Below are 18733 nucleotides of genomic sequence, written 5' to 3' on the forward strand. Positions count from 1 at the left end.
AGAGCCGAAGTGTGATGGGTTGGACCCGGCTATGGTGCTGGGGAATCCTCGGTTGTGGAAGGTGGACATTTTGGAGGCTCTCTTGTCAAAGTTAGCATCATCAGAAATGATGCAACAGAGACAGAGGAACTGGGAGAATGGAATAGAATCTTTAAAGGAAGGAGAGTGTGTCCAAGGTAACTGTGGGCATCAATGGGCTTGTAGTGGATATTAGTGGCCAGTCTATTCCAGAAACAGACATCGAGATGTCAAGGAAGGGAAGGGAGGAGTCAGAGTTGGTCCTGATGAAGGTGAGAGTGGGGTGGAAATTGGTAGTGTAATTGATACATTTTTCCAGTTCTGGATTAGAGAGGGAAGCAGCACTGATGATGTCATTGATATAGCGGAGAAAGAATTGTGGGTTGAGGCTGGAATGGGCTGGAACAAGGAATGTTCCACATATCTCACAAAGAGACAGGTTTAATTCGGGCCATGTGGCCACTCCTTTGACCTGAGGAAAGAGAGAGGAGTTAAAAGAATAGTTTAGGATGAGAATGAGCTCAGCCAAGTGGAGGAGAGTGGTGGTGAATGGTTACGGTTCTGCCCAAGACCATCCTAATGGGGGATGGAATGTAAAGGGATTGCACGTCCATAGTAAGGGGGAGGCAGCAGGAGCTTGCAAACTGATGTAAAGCATCAGAGGAATCGCAGACAAAAGTGGGAAGGGACCAGACAAGGGGAGAAAAAAACTGAGTCAAAGTTGGAAGCGATGAGGTCTGTGGGGCCGGAGCAGGCAGAAACAAATTGTCTGTGCGGGCAGTCCTGTTTGTGGATTTGCAGAAGGAGATGGAAGCAAGTTATTTGGGAGACTATGTGCTTAGCGGCAGTGGGTGGGGGTGGGAAATCACCGGACAAAGTGAGGTTAGTGACTGTAGTGGACACAATGGCCTAATGTTTCATAATGGGGTCACGGTCTGGGGGAGTTAGGAAAAGATATCTGGGAGCTGGTGCTCAGTGTCTGCAATCTGGAGGTCAGTCCGCCAACTACAACAGCACCACCCTCATCAGCAGGCTTAATTACAAAGTCAAGGTTGGATCTGAGAGTTAGGACTGCAATCAGTTCATGGGGAGATAGTTTCGAATGGGTGAGGGGGCAGAGAAATTGAGGCAAACAATGTCATGTCGACAGTTCTCAATGAACAGGTCAAATACAGGTAAATTGCCAGAGGGAGGGGTCCAGCTGGAGGGAGAGTGTTGGAGCTGGGCGAAGGGGTCTGTGGAATAGGGAATGGACTCTCATCCAAACAAAATGGGCATGAAGGTGAAGGAGATGGAAGAAAAATTCAATGTCATGCTCAAAATTCATTAAGGTGGGGACACAGAGGGATAAAACTGAGACCTTTGCTGAGGACAGAACATGCAGCATCAGAGAGTGGTCAGACGGGATGGTAAACTCTCATAAAGAGGTGGGGTTGTGAGAGGCTAAAGTGGGGTAAGAGAAGGAGAATAAAGTTAACACACAGGAATTAGTTTAAGATTAAGCCAAGGCATGGCAGGGGAGCTCAGGGGAGTATTGCACAGCCTGTGACATGTGGGAAATCTTAAATGCTCCTGATAGACTGGATAACTGGTTTGTCCAGCTTGATGGTCAGCTGAAGGCACTTCAATGCATCCATGAGGCGAAGAGTTACTTGGACATCATATTTTTAAATGTGGACACAACACCCCTAAGGAAGTGCAGTCAGTGAGGGAATGAGTAACTATCAATTAGAAGAAGGGAAGCAGACAGGTAGTCAGGAAAGCCCAGTGTGTATCTCACTCGTAGCACATTTTCTGTGTTGGAAGATGATGAAAGTTATGGTTCCACCTGGGAATGCAGCCAGAGCTCATCTGAACAAGGGGAGAGCACAAACTGAGGGAGAACAATAGTGATAAGTGATTCAATAGTGAGGGATAGAAACAGGTGTCCCTGCAGCCAGACAGAACTTCAGGATGGTGTTTCCTCTATGAGGCCAGGCTCTCTTGTGTTTTAATGATAATAAACCATGCCTCATGTAAACCACATCTTATTATTAGTGCAAATCGAGTCCCACTAAGTACGTATCTCCTTCCACTATGATACTGATGATCGAGAGTAGGTTGCTGGGCCAATAATTGGCTGAGTTGGATTTGTCCTGCTTTTTGTACACTAGTCATACCTGGGTAACTTTCCATATTGTCAGAAAAATGGCAGTGATGTTGTTGTACTGGAACCGTTTGGCTAGGGGTATGATAGGTTCTAGAGCACATGTTGTTTCTGTTGCTAGATCATTGTCAGGGTGCAAAATGTATGCAGTATCCAGTGCCTCAAATCTTTGCTTGATATTACATTGAGTGAATCAAATTGGCTGAAGGCTGGCAACTCTGATGCTGGCAATCTACAAAGATGTCTGTGCTACAAGAGCCCTAAGAACATCTTTTTTAAATGTGCAAAGCTAGGAAATGTAGTAGTCCAAAGAGATTTAGGAGTTCTTTAACACTGAGCACTAAATATAAACATAGGGAATGTTAACCTTTAATAGTTAGAAGGCTCGAATATAAAGGAGAAGAATTTTTGGTGCAATTTTAATCAAAATCCTGGTTCCACCACATATCAAGTAGCTTGTCCAGTTCTGGTCACAATCCTCAGAAGGGATAATTGACTCTGAAAGAAGTGCAGTGGAATTTTATCAATCAGTTCCCAGGTATAATTTACAGGGAAAGACCCCTTGATTCATTCACTCGTTGCCACATAGCTGCAGTGACTTGAGTATCTCATACATGTTCTCCACCTACAAAATGTGAAGATTTAAAATGTCAATTTCAATAATTGGTTTTAATCGTGACTTTCATTTGCTTGAAAATATTCAATAAAAAAGAACAAGTCGATATGGAGTAACACAATAAATGAGTAGCACAGTTGCATGATTTCTTGTGGTCTATTATTTGGATGCTTTAATCAGTTTATATATTAAAACACTTTACCGAAGCGTTCTTGTCAATGAGCTGGACAAAGGGACACAGAATTCAGTTTGCAGTTCCATTCAATTTTATTAACAAAACATTCCTTATAAATTTCCACAGTATTTACACCCAATCTAGCTCTATCCTTCTGCAATAATCCACATGTTTGAGATTGAATCTCCCTCCTCCCCGATGAAAGATGGCTTTCTTCTACGAAAATCAGTCTCACAGTCAGGGAGGATCTTCTTAGGGTGCGACATGGTCTTCTGACACAAGACTTGCTAAGGGGGTGCCTTCTAGGTGTGTTTTATTCCCCTTGCCCCAGACATCTCTGATTGTTCTATGGCTTTTGGCCAATGGGATCATGAATACCGTTCAAAGCATCCAACAGGGTCACGCCAACACACTTCACTGTTACCATCCTGAGGCACTGGCTGGAAGTCAAGGTGCTGGAAAGTCTGATCAATAATTTTCCAAAACACAATCCTCTAGCTGACCTTGGTTTCCACTATTGTCTGTAGCCCCATAGCTGCTGGCTCCTGATTAATTTATTTTGGCCAATTATCAGTCAGACACGATTTCTACAGCTATGGGTCACTTGACCACATCCTTTTGTACCAACAAGAATTTTGAATTTTTTGGTACTTTTTAAACAGGACGTGCCTCAAGATGTTTTATATTGGGGAGTGCAAAACGAATGCGAAATGAACTGTAGTTTGTTAATAAGTGTTTTGGGCGTTTTGTTTTCAAGGTAAGCTGGAGAGAACTGAATCCAGAGGGGGAAACTTTCAGTAAATAAGTGAAGTGAAAGTATACTTTGTAGATAATGAATATTGCTTTGTGGAAAAGGGTTTGGGTGGTGAGTAAAATAAACTGGGGCAGTTTCGGGTCTTCGCAGAGCTGCTCTCTTTAACAGAGTTGGCAAAGTCAACAATTCGGTTCTGATCCCGAAGAAAATGTCAGCGGCAGAAAAATCCTGAAATTTCAGAGCTCTCTCGCGAGATCAAGAGTGAGGCTAGATTTGACTAAGAAACTGTGCCTCTGACAATTTTGCCAGAGGTGGCATTTCTATGCTCCACAGGAAAATAAATATTTCTTGGTGCTAAAAGGCAGTAGAAACCTTTCCTCAAAATGCAGCAGATTCTAGCTAAAGCAATCCTGTTAAACACAAGATCAGCGCATTTCCGCTGACCACGGGTGTGGAGCCGAGCTGGATCGAATACGGATCAGCCACAATCCCATTGAATGGTGAAAGATTACACAATCTCCCACTCCCCTCAACATTTCCAGCCGCTCTGCCTCTGACTGCAAGGGGGCGGCCGGCAGCAGAGGAGGGCGGGAATAGATGCGGGAGTACTGACGTCCCAGCAGCCAATAGAAAGACAGAAGGCTCAAGTAGCGTCGGGCCCCTTTGTTCTCCTCTTCAATCAGGGACGACCGCCGGGTGTCCCTCCGGCCAATGGGCGAGAGGCTGGGGGCGGGGACGCGCGCGCGGATTGTGCCGTGCCCCGACGATCCATCGCATTTTCGCGATCGTGGACAAAAGAGTGAAACGCTGGGTCGGTTGCGCTAAGAGGAGCGGGGAAAGAAAACGGAGAGGCTGCCGGCTGAACTGAGGTGTTTTCATTTAGCAAGGCTTTCCTTCATCGAGTGGTGACTGACAAACTGGCCCCTTTTCAAATTGTCTAGTTGCCGATTTATAAAAAAAAAGTTACATAACAGCTGCGGCCTCCGATTTCCTCTCTCCCTCTGCATCGCATTTATTTTGGGGGAAAATTCTCTGGAGAAATGTCGTCGGCGGACTATTACGAGTCGACGGACTATCTGGACGAATATTACGAGTCCTCCCGGCACCCGTCTAAGCGGCTCAAGGTCGACGAAAGCGACACCGACTTCGATAGCGAGGAGGATGAAGGACGCGACGTTGGTGGCTCGGATGGGGGGGAGGTGAACGCTCCTGCACGTTCCAACTTTACACCTTTCACATACTCCGCTCCCAGGCCGTGCTGAAATTTCGGAGTAACTTTAAATACTGTAATTCAGAGAGAGTACGCGCATGAGTTATCCCACCCACCAAAGTCCCGGCTTCGTTCGTTTGTTTCGTTGATCCCGACTCTGCTTTTTCGCACTGCACCAAATGTGCCAGCGTGACACTTGTTTTTTTTCTATTTTGCGTACTCCAGCCAAAGTGCGGCTGCTGATCTATCTTTAACGTGAGTGCCATCACCACCTGAGAGGTTGGGGAGGCCTCCATCTGGAGTTGTGAGCCTGTATTTGCATACTACATTTTTAAAACCTCATCGGTCTACACCACCGCACGCTAGTCTACCAGCGGCTGGTTGCGATAATTATTTCGGTTAGGCAAAGGCTTTTGGAGATGTTTGTCCAGCGTCCGCATTCCCTCTGCTTGCACCGCGGATAAAAATTGCCACATTTGCTGGTTAGATAACCTATAGAGCCACTGAGACAACGGAGGTTGCAAAGCCTATTCTATTTTAACGAATCAAACAAATTTTCATTTCTACAGAAATTGAAATAAAGACTCAATCAACAACTGTGTGGATTTTTTAAAATGTTGCTGTGTAACCTGTTAAACTACAATATTGATCCTAAAGCTCCGTTTCTCAGACCCAAAGAAACCGGTGCTTAATGTTCAAAGCTTAAAATATACTGCTGTTTGCCGGATAAATCCGCTAACCACATTAGGTGTGAGATTATGATGGAGGGTTGGTGGGAGCCTGTTATACCTTTATATTTCTGCAGTATAAGCCAAAAATACAATATTTGTAAAGGAGTAACGCTGTTCCGATGTCCTGAAATAGAAATGAGTAATGGAGATGTCAACCTCTGTAGCGCAGTATGCCGACTAGCGAGTGTTGGCGTGTTTTGGTTCTGCTTATAAACCAGTGAAGGGAATGAACATTTGTGATGGGTATTATTCCTTCCCCTCCATTAGGGACTTTCCGTTAATTTGTCTTTCAAACGTGAATTGCAAGTCTTTGACATACAATTTAAATTCACGTAAATTAATCTTCCATATTACAAATTATGGAAATTGTCTTTTCGTGCTATCTCCAAGATAAATATTTTTTCAGTCATCTCTCTAGTGAGAGCAACCCTATCGTCCTCTGGGACTATGGAGACATGATCCTATTTGACTAATGTTTCCTGTTATGCCAAGCTTTGTTCATAACTATTTCCCTTTTGACATCTTTTCATGTAGTTGCTCCCAAATTGTAATAGTGTGATAATTTAATACTTAGAGCATCCCCCCAGCAGGCTTCCAAACTGCACAATCAATTTTGACCAAGTACTTGAATGTTGATTTATTTTGCTGTAGACACACACACAGATGAAGAAGAGCTTTGCATTTCGTAGAGTTGTTGGGCAAATATACTCCTAAGCAATGCCACAAGGTATCACTTGTGAAGTTCTTCTCTGGGTCATATTTTATTAACTTATTAGTGACAGTCATACTATATGTTTCCTTCTATGAATCATAGAATCCTGATAGTACAGCTGTTAAAATACCTATTTGAGACTGCTCAGGGAATCCCTGATGGACTTGACCTGTATCTTCTCTTGGATCGCCCCAGAGATCGTACTCTGTGGTAGTCTGGAATATAAAACTCTTACATACAGTTTAGTTTAAATTATTACCTTTTATTTACCAATGGCATCAGTGTTACACTATAACACCAATACTTACAAGTCAGAACACGGATACCTACAAGCTCGGCTTGTGCTAAGTTTCTAAAACCTTTAGCAGAGTATTAACATTACAAGAGTGCCACATGTCCTCAATCAGATAAGCAGCAACAAAATGGCAAAAGTTTGCAGAGGAAGAGAAACTCATTGACAGGTCTGCATATGCTTGACTAATTAAGCTACATGCACATCAAAGTGGGAAACCTTGATCCAGCCAGGTCCCAAATGGCTGATTGCTTTGGCTGGATAACCTTCCCTTTAAACAGTACCTCATAACAAGGGACTAGTCTAATCTATGTGGAAAGGTCATGAGGTAACCTTGCTCAGCTAACCTATCCAGTATTATTATCCTACAAAATGGCTTTTTGTTTTAAAATCATCTTAGACTCCAAGAATTAAATTCATGACCTTCCTGAATCTCGAGCTCCAGTGAACAACATACATTCAATCCATGACAAGCCAGTGTTCACTCAAATCAGACTCTTACCTGTCTCGTTTGCTCATGCGTGCTCTCTCATTCACATGAACATCTTCCATCTTTCAAGCTTCGTGTTTTCTGCGCCTGTAAGGGTAATGAGACATTCACTTCCCAGAGCAGTCAAGATGAGGGAGCTGAGCTTCGTAAACTCAAATCTGCTAGTGTGGTTTACGTGAAAATTTCAGGATTGTTATATTGCGTGCATATTCCACTCAGTTTATTAAATTACAAGTACATTTCCTATTGAGGAAAATTATAAATATTGAAAATCTAAAACATTTTCCATAGACTGAAAAATACTCAGCTAAGCTAGACATGGTTCCGTTGTCTTTGTTAAAATTTTCAATGTAAAACTATTTAACTAATTTGAGATTAATATATTTTTGCTGGACAAATGTATCATTGATGTAAGAGACAAAGACCACACTTTTAGATGAGACCATCACACACACACCCCAACCACCCTCAATCACATTACCAACGAAAACATCATGAAGCCACTGGACCTGTGCCTCACCACCCACTTCACCTTCAACAACATAATCTACAAACAAACTAATGGCACACCCATGGGATCTCTGCTATTTGGATTCATAGCAGAAGTGGTAATGCAAAGACTAGAACAAACAGCCCTACCAACCATCAAACCAAAAATCTGGGTCCGCTACGTAGATGAGACCTTTGTCATCACAAAACGAAACAAGATAGAAGAGACATTTAACATTATCAACAACACTCTCTCAGGCATAAAGTTCACCAAGGAGGAAAAAACAGACGACAAACCCGCATTCCTGGATGTCACAGTCGAAAGAAAGGACAATGGAGAACTACAAACCTGCGTATACAGAAAACCGACAAACACTGACCAAATACTTAACTACACCAGCAACCATCCCAACACACACAAACGAAGCTGTATCAGAACACTATTCCAAAGAGCAACCACACACTGCAGCACAGACGAACTTTGGAAAACAGAGGAGAACCACCTATACAACATATTCAAGAAGAACGGATACTCAAAAAATACAGTCCGCAGATTCCTCAAGAACAAACCACGACAAGCAGACCAAACACAGCCAGAAATCCTAACCACCTTACCATACATCAAAGAAGTTTCAGAAATGACAGCCAGACTACTAAGACCCAGCGGAATCCTAGTAGCACACAAACCCACCAACACACTCAAACAAAAACTAACAAACTTAAAAGACCCAGTACAACCCATGGTCAAAACCAATGTCATCTACAAAATTCCACGCAAGGACTGCCACTAACAGTACGTGGGACAAACAGGAAGAAAGTTAGCCAGGATACACGAACATCAGCTAGCCACAAAAAGACATGACCCTCTCTCCCTTGTAGCCCTACACACGATGAAAAAATACACCATTTTGACTGGGACAACACATCTATCCTGGGACAGGCTAAACAAAGACATGCCAGAGAATTCCTAGAGGTCTGGCACTCCAACCACAACGCCGTAAACAAACACACAGATCTAGATACCATCTCTCAACCCCTTCGAAAACGAACAGGAAATGACATCACCACAAACCCCAGGAACCCCATCCAGGACAAACCTATAAATAGAAAGCAGGAGACGACAGCTTCGCTTACTTGAATGTCGCCATTGACAATGTTACTGAGCCAGGTCATGAAACGTCTGGATATCAAACCTACAGCTCAGTGAGCAAACCTACACCCTAGACGAAGACCGGAAAATAAGTCCGAGCGAAAAGTCCTCAGCTGATTTTTCTTGACTATTACTTGATTTAGCCTGTATATTATTAAATGGACATTTCAATTAAAATAGTTAAGTGAATCTTTAACAGTTCAAGGCATAAACTGTGTAAAATTATCATTCTTGCCATCCATCTTCCTATTATGTGTTGTGAGACTTTGGTTTCTGTGGTTTGCCAATAATTTATTTCCAGATCTTTTGGAGTGGTAAAATTCTCCACCTTCAATATAGGAGTGCTATTAGAAATTTGGAGAATGTGATATGCTGATCAGGTTTATCGGTGAGAGAAAGATCATGTTGATGTGCTCTGTTGAAACCTGGTTTTCTTTAAAATGGTTGACATTTCAGTTTTCTTGCTACTTATAGCTAACTTGTGGATTGTTGGATAATGTGTTACTTAACGTAACTTGTTTGGAAAACTAGTACTGTATTATGTACTTTGAATGCTACAACTATTTTGCACCTCGTAGCTGGCTATGTTTTCTGTCAACCAGATACACTTTTTATACTTGGAGCTAGATTAGTTAGTTACATCTGCTCTTTTCTCCCTACTGAAAAATAAAATTACTTTATATTTTTTTGAGTTATTATCCAGTAATTTAAGCTTTATGGGGCGGTATAACAGAAGTATTCAGTGCTTAAGAGCCTATTCTGCTATTGACTTAGATCACAATCAAAGTCTGCACCTTGACAGTTATTTTCCTGTCTTTGTCTCTGACCTCCATGATAGTTTTACATTGAAATTTTTAGCAAAGGCAACGGAACCATGCCTATCTTAGCTGAGTATTTTTCAGTCTTTGGAAAATGTATTCTAAGCGTTTTATCCTTGGTTCATTGGTAGTATTCTTGCTTTTAACCATCAGATTTATAGCCTCCAGTATCACTTGAACACTTAACCTTAGCTGACACTCCAGTGCAGTGCTAAGGAGTGCTGTGCTGTGCTGTTGGTATGTTCAGTTGAAATATTAAATCCCACCTATCACAGCAAGGTCCCATAAAAGTACAATGTACAAATTAGCATCCAAAATTCCTACATTATATCAGTAAACATTGGCTGTCTTGTTCTTTTGAAATGATGCACATTGATGAGAGGTACACTAAATGCAAGCTCTTTCCTCTGTAATGTGAGTCACCATTTGCAAATGCACATAATTTGCACCGTTGTCATTGCACCCTCTTAGATTTGTTTTATTTCAGCAAAGTAAAAGCTGGAATGAATGTGGGTATTTCTGGTCGTTACGTGAAGTCTGGGCAGTTATCTTCAGCATTTTGATCATGCATTGTGTAATTGTATTGTGGAATTCTGCAAGTTTTTAGAATTGTGTTTTTGTAAGTTGCATAAAGTAGGAATTCCGTAATGATTTTTGAGCATACCTGTGCAGCTCTGTTCACAAACCTTTTATTGAATCATTAAATGCAAGAAAAGTCCAATTAGTCTTTTGTGTTAGAGTTTGGAAAAGCTATTCATTTGTCTCTCTGATGCTGTTTCTTTCCTTTAGCCCTAAATAGTTTCTTTTAAATATATACATTTTAAAATTGAGTCTATTTATATTGGACATGTTTATTTAAAATCACAAGCTTTCAGAGCACTACTCCTTTGTAAGGTGCCAGTCCTGGCAAAATGCTTATACATCTCTGAATCCTTTCGTGGTTTTACAACAACCTTTCCATAGCAGGGAGACCTGAATGTTCATAAATTGTTGCATTTCTGTTAAAAATTGCCTGCTCAATTTTTTGCTAAATGTCTTGAGTGTGAAATTACATTCAGTTGCTCTGTGGCATGTGTTACTTCAGTTCACTGTTAGTATCACAATCAGCCAATTACCTTGAATGGCTTTGTGAGTTGGCAAAATTCAGGGCTACTTTGATTTTTTTAAAAAATTATTTTTGTCATTAACCTAAGTACAGTGTAAAGCTTTTGTTTTGCGAGGAGTACAGGCAAATCATGACATACAAGGACATACGGATCATAGGGTGTTTAGACAGAATGAACCAGACATGGTTAGGACTAGATTCCCTACAGTATGGAAACAGGCCCTTCGGCCCAACAAGTCCATACTGACCCTATGAAGAATAACCCATCCAGACCTATACCCTATATTCACCCCAATTATGGGCAATTTAGCATGACCAGTTCACCTAACCTGCACATCTTTGGATTGTGGGAGGAAACCCACGCAGACACAGGGAGAATGTGCAAACTCCACACAGTCAGTTACCCAAGGCAGGAGTCGAACCTGGGTTCCTGGTGCTGTGAGGCAGCAGTGCTAGCCACTGAGCCACCGTGCTGCCCATCATGGGTGCACAGGAAGTGCACAAAGGCAAAATCAACATTAGATACCCACCCCCTTTCGAAGCAAAATACTCAGACACAGTGTAGTTTTACCTCCTTCATCTTTATTCCGGGCCCTGGAGGGAGAGAGGAGCGATCACCCACGTGCACAGAGACATGAGTTCTCGACCTTCTCTCGTGAACAACAGTTTCTTAAGGAATTATATACAGAGGAACCTCTACTATCGGAATGAGATGGGTAGGCACTATTTCGTTCGGATAATTGAATATTCAGTTAATTGATTCAATCCCTTTCCTCTGGGGCTCGAGTTTTCTATTAAGTTTGCTCCCTATTCGGTAGACTAGCAGCAGAACACCGCCTCCAACACCACCCACCCCCAAAACCCCAAATGTGTGGCAAGGGAGAGAGGGCGGGAGGTCAGTCATTTGGAGACAATACCTTGGCTCTCATCTATGTCCAGTACTGTTCTCGGCAGAGATCTGTTTAATCGGTGTAAACAGAAGATTTGATCAGGGTTGAAATGGCTCTTTCACGTAATGTTTCTATCGGGACCTCGATCTCCATCGAATAATTGATATTTGAATAATTGAGGTTCCTCTGAGTCATTTCACAGGGAGGAGCATCCAGATAAGGCCACATACATGTTGGGTGACCGTCACAATCAAAGTGTCAATAGCGATTAAACCATCTGCTGTTACACAATGAATGTTCTTAACCTTAACTGGCTTCACATAATGAATACTTTTCACCTTGTTAACTGATCTTACTGAATACTTCCATTATTGTGAAATGGCTGTACATAATGAATGCTTTTCCACCTTGTTAACCCATTACCCTTGCCTCCAGCACCCAATTGTTAACTAAATGTTCTTATCTGATCTGAGTCCTGCTCAGCTGAACCTCGTGTTTCGCAGAACTCAAAGCGTAACTCTTCCCGACCTGCTTATACCCATACACATTCTCATTCCCTCCTATCATTTTGTGATAACCACCTAGATGGCACTACCAGCTTTCATAAGATTCTGACAGCCAGTATTCAAGCAAGTTATTGATACATAGTGTACAATGATTATAGAGTCATAGAGATGTACAGCACGGAAACAGACCTTTCGGTCCAAATCGTCCGTGCCGACCAGAATCCCAACCTTGGCCTATATCGTCTCAAATCCTTCCTATTCATATACCCATCCAGATGCCTCTTAAATGTTGCAATTGTACCAGCCTCCGCCACTTCCTCTGGCAGCTCATTTCATACACATACCACCCTCTGAGTGAAAATGTTGCCCTGTAGGTCTCTTTTATATCTTTCCCCTCTCACCCTAAACTTATGTCCTCTAGTTGTGGACTCCCCCCACCCCAGGGAAAAAACTTTGTCTGTTTATCCTATCCATGCCCCTCATGGTTTTAAAAACCTCTATACGGTCACCCGTCACCCTCCAACGCTGCAGGGAAAACAGCCCTAGCCCTATTCAACCTGTCCCTGTAACTCAAATCCTTCAACCCTGGCAACACACTTGTAAATCCTTTCTGAACCCTTTCAAGTTTCACAACATCACTGCAACATGACCTCCCAACTCCTGTACTCAATACTCTGACCAATAAAGGAGAGCATACCAAATACCGCCTTCATTATCCTATCAGTGCAGCTCCACTTTCAAGGAACTCCAAGGTCTCTTTGTTCAACAACACTCCCTAGGACCTTAACGTTAAGGTGTATAAGTCCTGCTGAGATTTGCTTTTCCAAATTGCAGTGCTTCACATTTATGTAAATTAAACTCCATCTGATACCTCTCAGCCCGTTGGCCCATCTGATCAAGATCCTGTTGTAATCTGAGGTAACCTTTTTCTAACAACAAAAATTACTAGTCGTTACAGTAAATAGAATTTGAAGAATTCTCCCATCTGGGGAGAAAAAAATCACCAGTAAAGATCCTAAATCCGCAATCTTTAGCGACCACTCCATCCCTCTAAGTCAGGTGGAAATGAGCAAGTTCTCCAAAATCTCCTTCTGTAAAGTCCAACCCGAAAACAAAATTCAGTCTTGTCCTTCTGTATCACTCCACAGAGAAATCTGAATTCTTGGATAAGAGCAGTTAAATGCTTAACAACACTGACAAGACTTCCATTCTTCTGGAGATACTTCAGATGGAGCATACCAGCGCATCTAAGCGTGCAGTGCAGCAGCTGCAACTGCAAGCTAGGTGAAAGCAGCATTCTTCGCTGACTCTGCTCCTGCTCTGCTGTCAAATGTAACAAAGCCAAATGGCCATTCCGATGTTCGCTTGATCAGTGACCCTTCATATCCCTTAAATGATCGAAAGTGAAGGTAAAGCTTATGTGGCCTAATGTCTATCGAAGGCCACTGACAAAAAGCGTACTGACCTCCTATTCACTGTTGTTAGCCTATCCACCCCTCATGCGCATGCCTGGGGATCTTATTGAATCCGCTGGATCAGATTGTAGGGGGTGGGTGGTGGTATGAAGGCGTGCCAATCCTGTGAATGGAGGAACCCTAGAGAAACTGTTAGGTGCTGAAAGCATCCTTGCGTCTCCTCTCCCCGCCAAGGTGGCCATCAGTATGAAGACAGTCACACATCTAATTACACTAAATTGCGTCTGTCTATCTCCCCCTTATCTGCATTCTTGAAGCCTGTTAATTATTTATGACATCAAGTTTTATACAATCCATAAACCTCTAAATTGTACTGCCTAAACAATTGTCAGTTGTAAACAACAATCAGTAGTCCTAAAGTCAAACCCTCTGGGCACCCCATTCAGGTTATTCAAAAATTATTTTCCTTTAACAAATTGATACTTGGTTAATGTGAAAGCTGGCAGGCAGAGGTTACAGTCCTCCTTGCTGCATTGGGCAGATGGGTGGACGTAAGAGGTTAGAGTCCTCTGCATGGTACTGGGGCTCGAGTCCCCGAGGTGAAAGCTGTCAGGAAAAGTATTTCAAAAGTCTGGAATGGCAAACCAATGAAAAAATGTTTCCTGTGCTTTTGTAATTGAAGAGGCTGTTTCAGTTCATATTTAAATCTCAAATATTTGTGGGAAATAAATGCTGAATATTTTAAAACTGAAACTTCCTAAATAAAATAGTCAGAATTATGGTGGCAACCTTGATAGAGATCAACATGCCTTGAATTTGCAACATGAAGGGGGCCAATGAAGTGTTAACAATAATTAACAGAACTGAAACAGCTCAGCCTCAAATTCAAGTATTCTCCAAATCTTAACAAAACATCAAACTCAAAATGCACTCTTTTTGTGAACACTTTGCGTTTAAAACCACAGCAGCAATACTATCGTCTGGCTAAAGCATGATCATTGACAATAGTTTTTTTCTGAAACGGGCATTGTAGAATTTGAAACAAATCAGGGGCTCAAGGCACTCGATCAATTTGTTTTAAGGTTACAGGTTTGAAATTGTACAACACTGTCATGTTTAGAATGATCAATGTAAACACAAAATCTGGCCCATTACATACCCCCACAAAACACATTGAATTGAGATCCTGATTCAAACAAGGCAAAACCGTTACTCAAAAGGATTTTCTGAATCAGTATTTTAATAAATGCAAGTTTTTAAACATCAAATGCGCTCAGCATGGCACAATTAACATCAAAACTTTCCTTTTTCTACCCAAGTATTAGTACAACCTTAATTTCAGCATTTCTTGTTTTTTATTTTTTTTCATCCTCACTGAAATTACACTTAAAAAAGAGAGCCCTCGCAGTGGACCACATGGCACTGTAGTCCAAGCCGCTCTCTTTCTCCCAGAGCAAAGATTCGCAGAGGCTCAAATTTTGCCACCAGGGGACTTTAACCCCTTTCTCACTTTAATCCTCATTGGGGCTTGAACCTCACTTAAACACAGAGTTCGAACCTCAAATCAATCCACCCAGTAGACTCAAACCCCAATCCACACAGAGGACTTGAACCGCAATCAACCCCACCTAGGGGACTCGAGCCCCAGTACCATGCAGAGGACTCTAACCTCTTACGCCCACCCATCTGCCCAATGCAGCAAGGAGGACTGTAACCTCTGCCTGCCAGCGCGATTGCATAACTGTCTGTCTCGACTGAACTAATTACTGTTTGAGGAGTCCATGGAATAGAGAATTATTGAATGAGGGGACCATCTCTGCCATACAAATGTTGAGAGGGACCAAGGTTTAAAATCTTACCTTGTGGGCCCATCTGTCTCGACACCGAGTGACCACTGACACCATCTGATTGTAACTATCTGTTTGAATCCTGCCAACTATGTCAATATTGTCCCCCTTCCCAACACGCACCACCAGACTTTGGATTTTGGAGCTTTTTGGATTTTGGAATTTAAGATAATGGGTTCTCTACTTGTACTTTCAACCTCCTGTACACTGGAGCTACAATTCAGGTTCACATCCCCTTGTAGAATTAGTTTAAACCCTCCCAAAGAAGATTAGCACCCCCCCCCACCTCTTTCCCCCAAGGATAGTGGTACTCCTCTGGTTCATCTGTACACCACCCTTTGGTTCAGGTGCAGACCATTCCATTTGTAGAGGTCCCATCTACCCCAGAATGACCCCCAATTAACCACGTATCTGAATCCCTCCCTCCTGTACCATCCCTGTAGTAGTTGAACATGTAGCTCTCTGTCCCTATTCCTTGCCTTGCTAGCACATGGCATGGGTAGCAAACCAGCGATAACAACTCTATTCTACCTCTAAGCTTCTACCCTAGCTCCTTGAATTTCTGCCTTACATCCCCATCCCTTTTCCTACCTATGTCATTGGTTCTTATGTGGACGATGACTTGGGGCTTTTCCCCCTCCCCCTTATGGATCTTGGAAAAGACAGTATTGTTGAGGAGAATACTGAGATACAGGCTATTAGACGAGACAGGATTGAGGCTCACAAGGAGGAGGTGTTAGCAATTCTGGAAAGTGCAAAAATAGGTAAGTCCTGCTGGGCCGGATGGCATTTATCCTAGGATTCTCTGGGAATCTAGGGGGGAGATTGCAGAGCCTTTGGCTTTGATCTTTGTCATCATTGTCTACAGGAATAGTGCCAGAAGACTGGAGGATAGCAAATGTCCCTTGTTCAAGAAGGGGAGTAGAGACAACCCTGTTAATTATAGACTAGTGAGCCTTACTTCGCTTGTGGGTACAGTGTTGAAACAGACTACAAGATATAAGATTTCTAATCGTCTAGAAAGGAATAAGTTGATTAGCGATAGTCAACACGGTTTTGTGAAGCACGACTTACCCTTCACAAACCTTGAGTTCTTTGAGAAGGTGGGCAAACAGGTGGATAAGGCTAAAGCAGTTGATGTGCATACGGGTTTCAGTGAAGCATTTGATAAGGTTCCGCATGGTTGGCTATTGCAGACAATAGAGGCATGGGATTGAGGGTGATTTAGCGGTTTGGATCAGAAATTGGCTAGTTGTAAGAAGACAGAGTGGTGGTTGATGGGAAATGTTCATCCTGGAAGGATGGTTTAGTAAATTTGCGGATGACACAAAGGTTGGTGGAGTTACGCACAGTGCGGAACGATGTTGCAGGTTACAGAGGGACATAGATAAGTTGCAAAGATGACTGAGAGGTGAGAAATGGAGTTTAACATGGAAAGATGTGAGGTGATTTACTTTGGAAGGAGTTACAGGAATACCGAGTAGTGGGCTGCTGGTAAGATTCTTGGTAGTGTGGATGAGCAGAGACATCTTGATGTCCATGTGCGTAGATCCCTGAAAGTTGCCACCCAGGTTGATAGGGTTGTTAAGAAGGCATATGGTGTGTTACCTTTTATTGGTAAAGGGATTGAGTTTCGGAGTCATGAGGTCATGTTTCAGCTCTACAAAACTTGTGCGGCCGCATTTGGAATATTGTGTTCAGTTCTGGTCGTGACATTATAGGAAGGATGTGGAAGCATTGGAAAGGAGGGTGCAGAGGAAATTTACCAGGATGTTGCCTTGTGTGGAGGGAACATTTTGTGAGGAAAGGCTGAGGGACTGGTGGCTGTTTTCATTAGAGAGAAGGAGGTTGAGAGATGCCTTAGAGACATACAAAATGATCAGAGGATTAGATAGGATGGATAGTGAGAGCCTTTTTCCTCTGATGATGGCTAACAGGAGGGGACATAGTTTTAAGTTGAGGTTTGGTAGATCTGGGATAGATGTGAGAGGTAGTCCCTTTACTCAGAGTACTAAGGGTGTGGAATGCCCTGTCTGCAACAGTAGTAGACTTGCCAACTTTAAGGACATTTACATGGTCATTGTCCTTTCATCTTAAAGATGACCACTGTTTTGTAAATGTCGCAGTACTAAGTGTTGCTGCACCGTGTGTCAGTTTGATTTTCAAATTCCTGAATTGGAACTCATTCAAGAAGTGATTTGTGATGCCTACTGAACCACAGTTAAATTACTAAGCATCAATTAACAATTAAAACACTTAAGTCTTATTACTTGAGACTTGTTTAAAGTTACTTCTGACTGCATGAGTGCTTCAAATTAGAGAAATAACACTGGTTAGATTAGATTAGATTACTTAGTGTGGAAGCAGGCCCTTCGGCCCAACAAGTCCACACCGACCCTCCGAAGAGCAATCCACCCAGACCCATTCTCCTACAGTTACCCCTTCACCTAACACTATGGGCAATTTAGCATGGCCAATTCACCTAACTTGCACATTGTGAATATTTTGATTTGATGCAATGACCCATGCAGGGGTAAAGTATTAAAATAGAATTGTCTTGAAGATAATTTATTTACAGTAACAAACATTCCCCTTTTAGGATCGCGATAGAGATCGGGATCGCGATAGAGACAGGGACCGAGATCATGATCGACCGAGAAGTCAACATAAGACTGCCCCATCGCCTGTGGTTCATGTCCGTGCTTTGTGTGACTCTGTGATCGAAGCTGACCTGGTGAAAGGCGTTGATCGATTTGGGCTCATAAGGTAAGTGACTCACCTAATTAGCCAAGGGTAGTTGGTTAGAATTCTCACTGACCTTCATGCACCTCTTCTGTTTCCAAAGTGAACTATGTTGTATAAAAGTATTGTGGATCAGGTTGCGTGGATTCCTCTTTCAGTGTAAGATGAGAAGACAAAGAATGAATTGGTGGAAGTGGGAGGAGTGAATTCTCCAAGAGTTTTGGGAGGGGTTACTAAAGACACTTTGTAGTATAGATGTATGTTGCGCTTACACATTCACTAATTTTGCGTAAATGCGCTTCATCACCATATTGTATTTCAAATTCTCAAGATGAAATATCTGGCAACAGCAGCTGATTTTTCTCAGCCGTTAGGATTAGGGTTGAAGTTATTTAATTGATGTTCAAGGTCAATATTGTGCATGAGGTTCAAACGCTTTGATTTTACTTTTCTTTTAAAAATATATAATTTGAAAAATAAATTTCTGATATTACAAATACAAATACAAACAATACAATTCAAAACAGTACAAAGAAAGAACAAGAGAAACCAGACTGCACTCATGTACAAGTGTATAAATCTGTATATAAAAAAACCTAAATACTTTAATAAACAATAACTAACTAG

The 18733-nt window shown here is 42.2% G+C and overlaps 1 protein-coding gene across 1 annotated transcript in view; it reads left to right on the top strand.

Annotated features, from left to right (window-relative positions):
* The first annotated feature begins 4285 nt into the window (after positions 1-4285).
* LOC122553008 (heterogeneous nuclear ribonucleoprotein L-like) overlaps positions 4286-18733 on the top strand; it is a 44556-nt gene continuing 30108 nt past the window's right edge. The window contains exons 1-2 of the mRNA XM_043696411.1: positions 4286-4905; positions 17964-18130. Coding sequence (XP_043552346.1) covers positions 4750-4905; positions 17964-18130 — 323 coding nt within the window. The 5' untranslated portion in view covers positions 4286-4749. The remainder of the gene's footprint in view (positions 4906-17963; positions 18131-18733) is intronic.

This window comes from Chiloscyllium plagiosum, chromosome 9 (genome assembly GCF_004010195.1).
Source record: "Chiloscyllium plagiosum isolate BGI_BamShark_2017 chromosome 9, ASM401019v2, whole genome shotgun sequence".
In the NCBI taxonomy this organism is placed as follows: Eukaryota; Metazoa; Chordata; class Chondrichthyes; order Orectolobiformes; family Hemiscylliidae; genus Chiloscyllium; species Chiloscyllium plagiosum.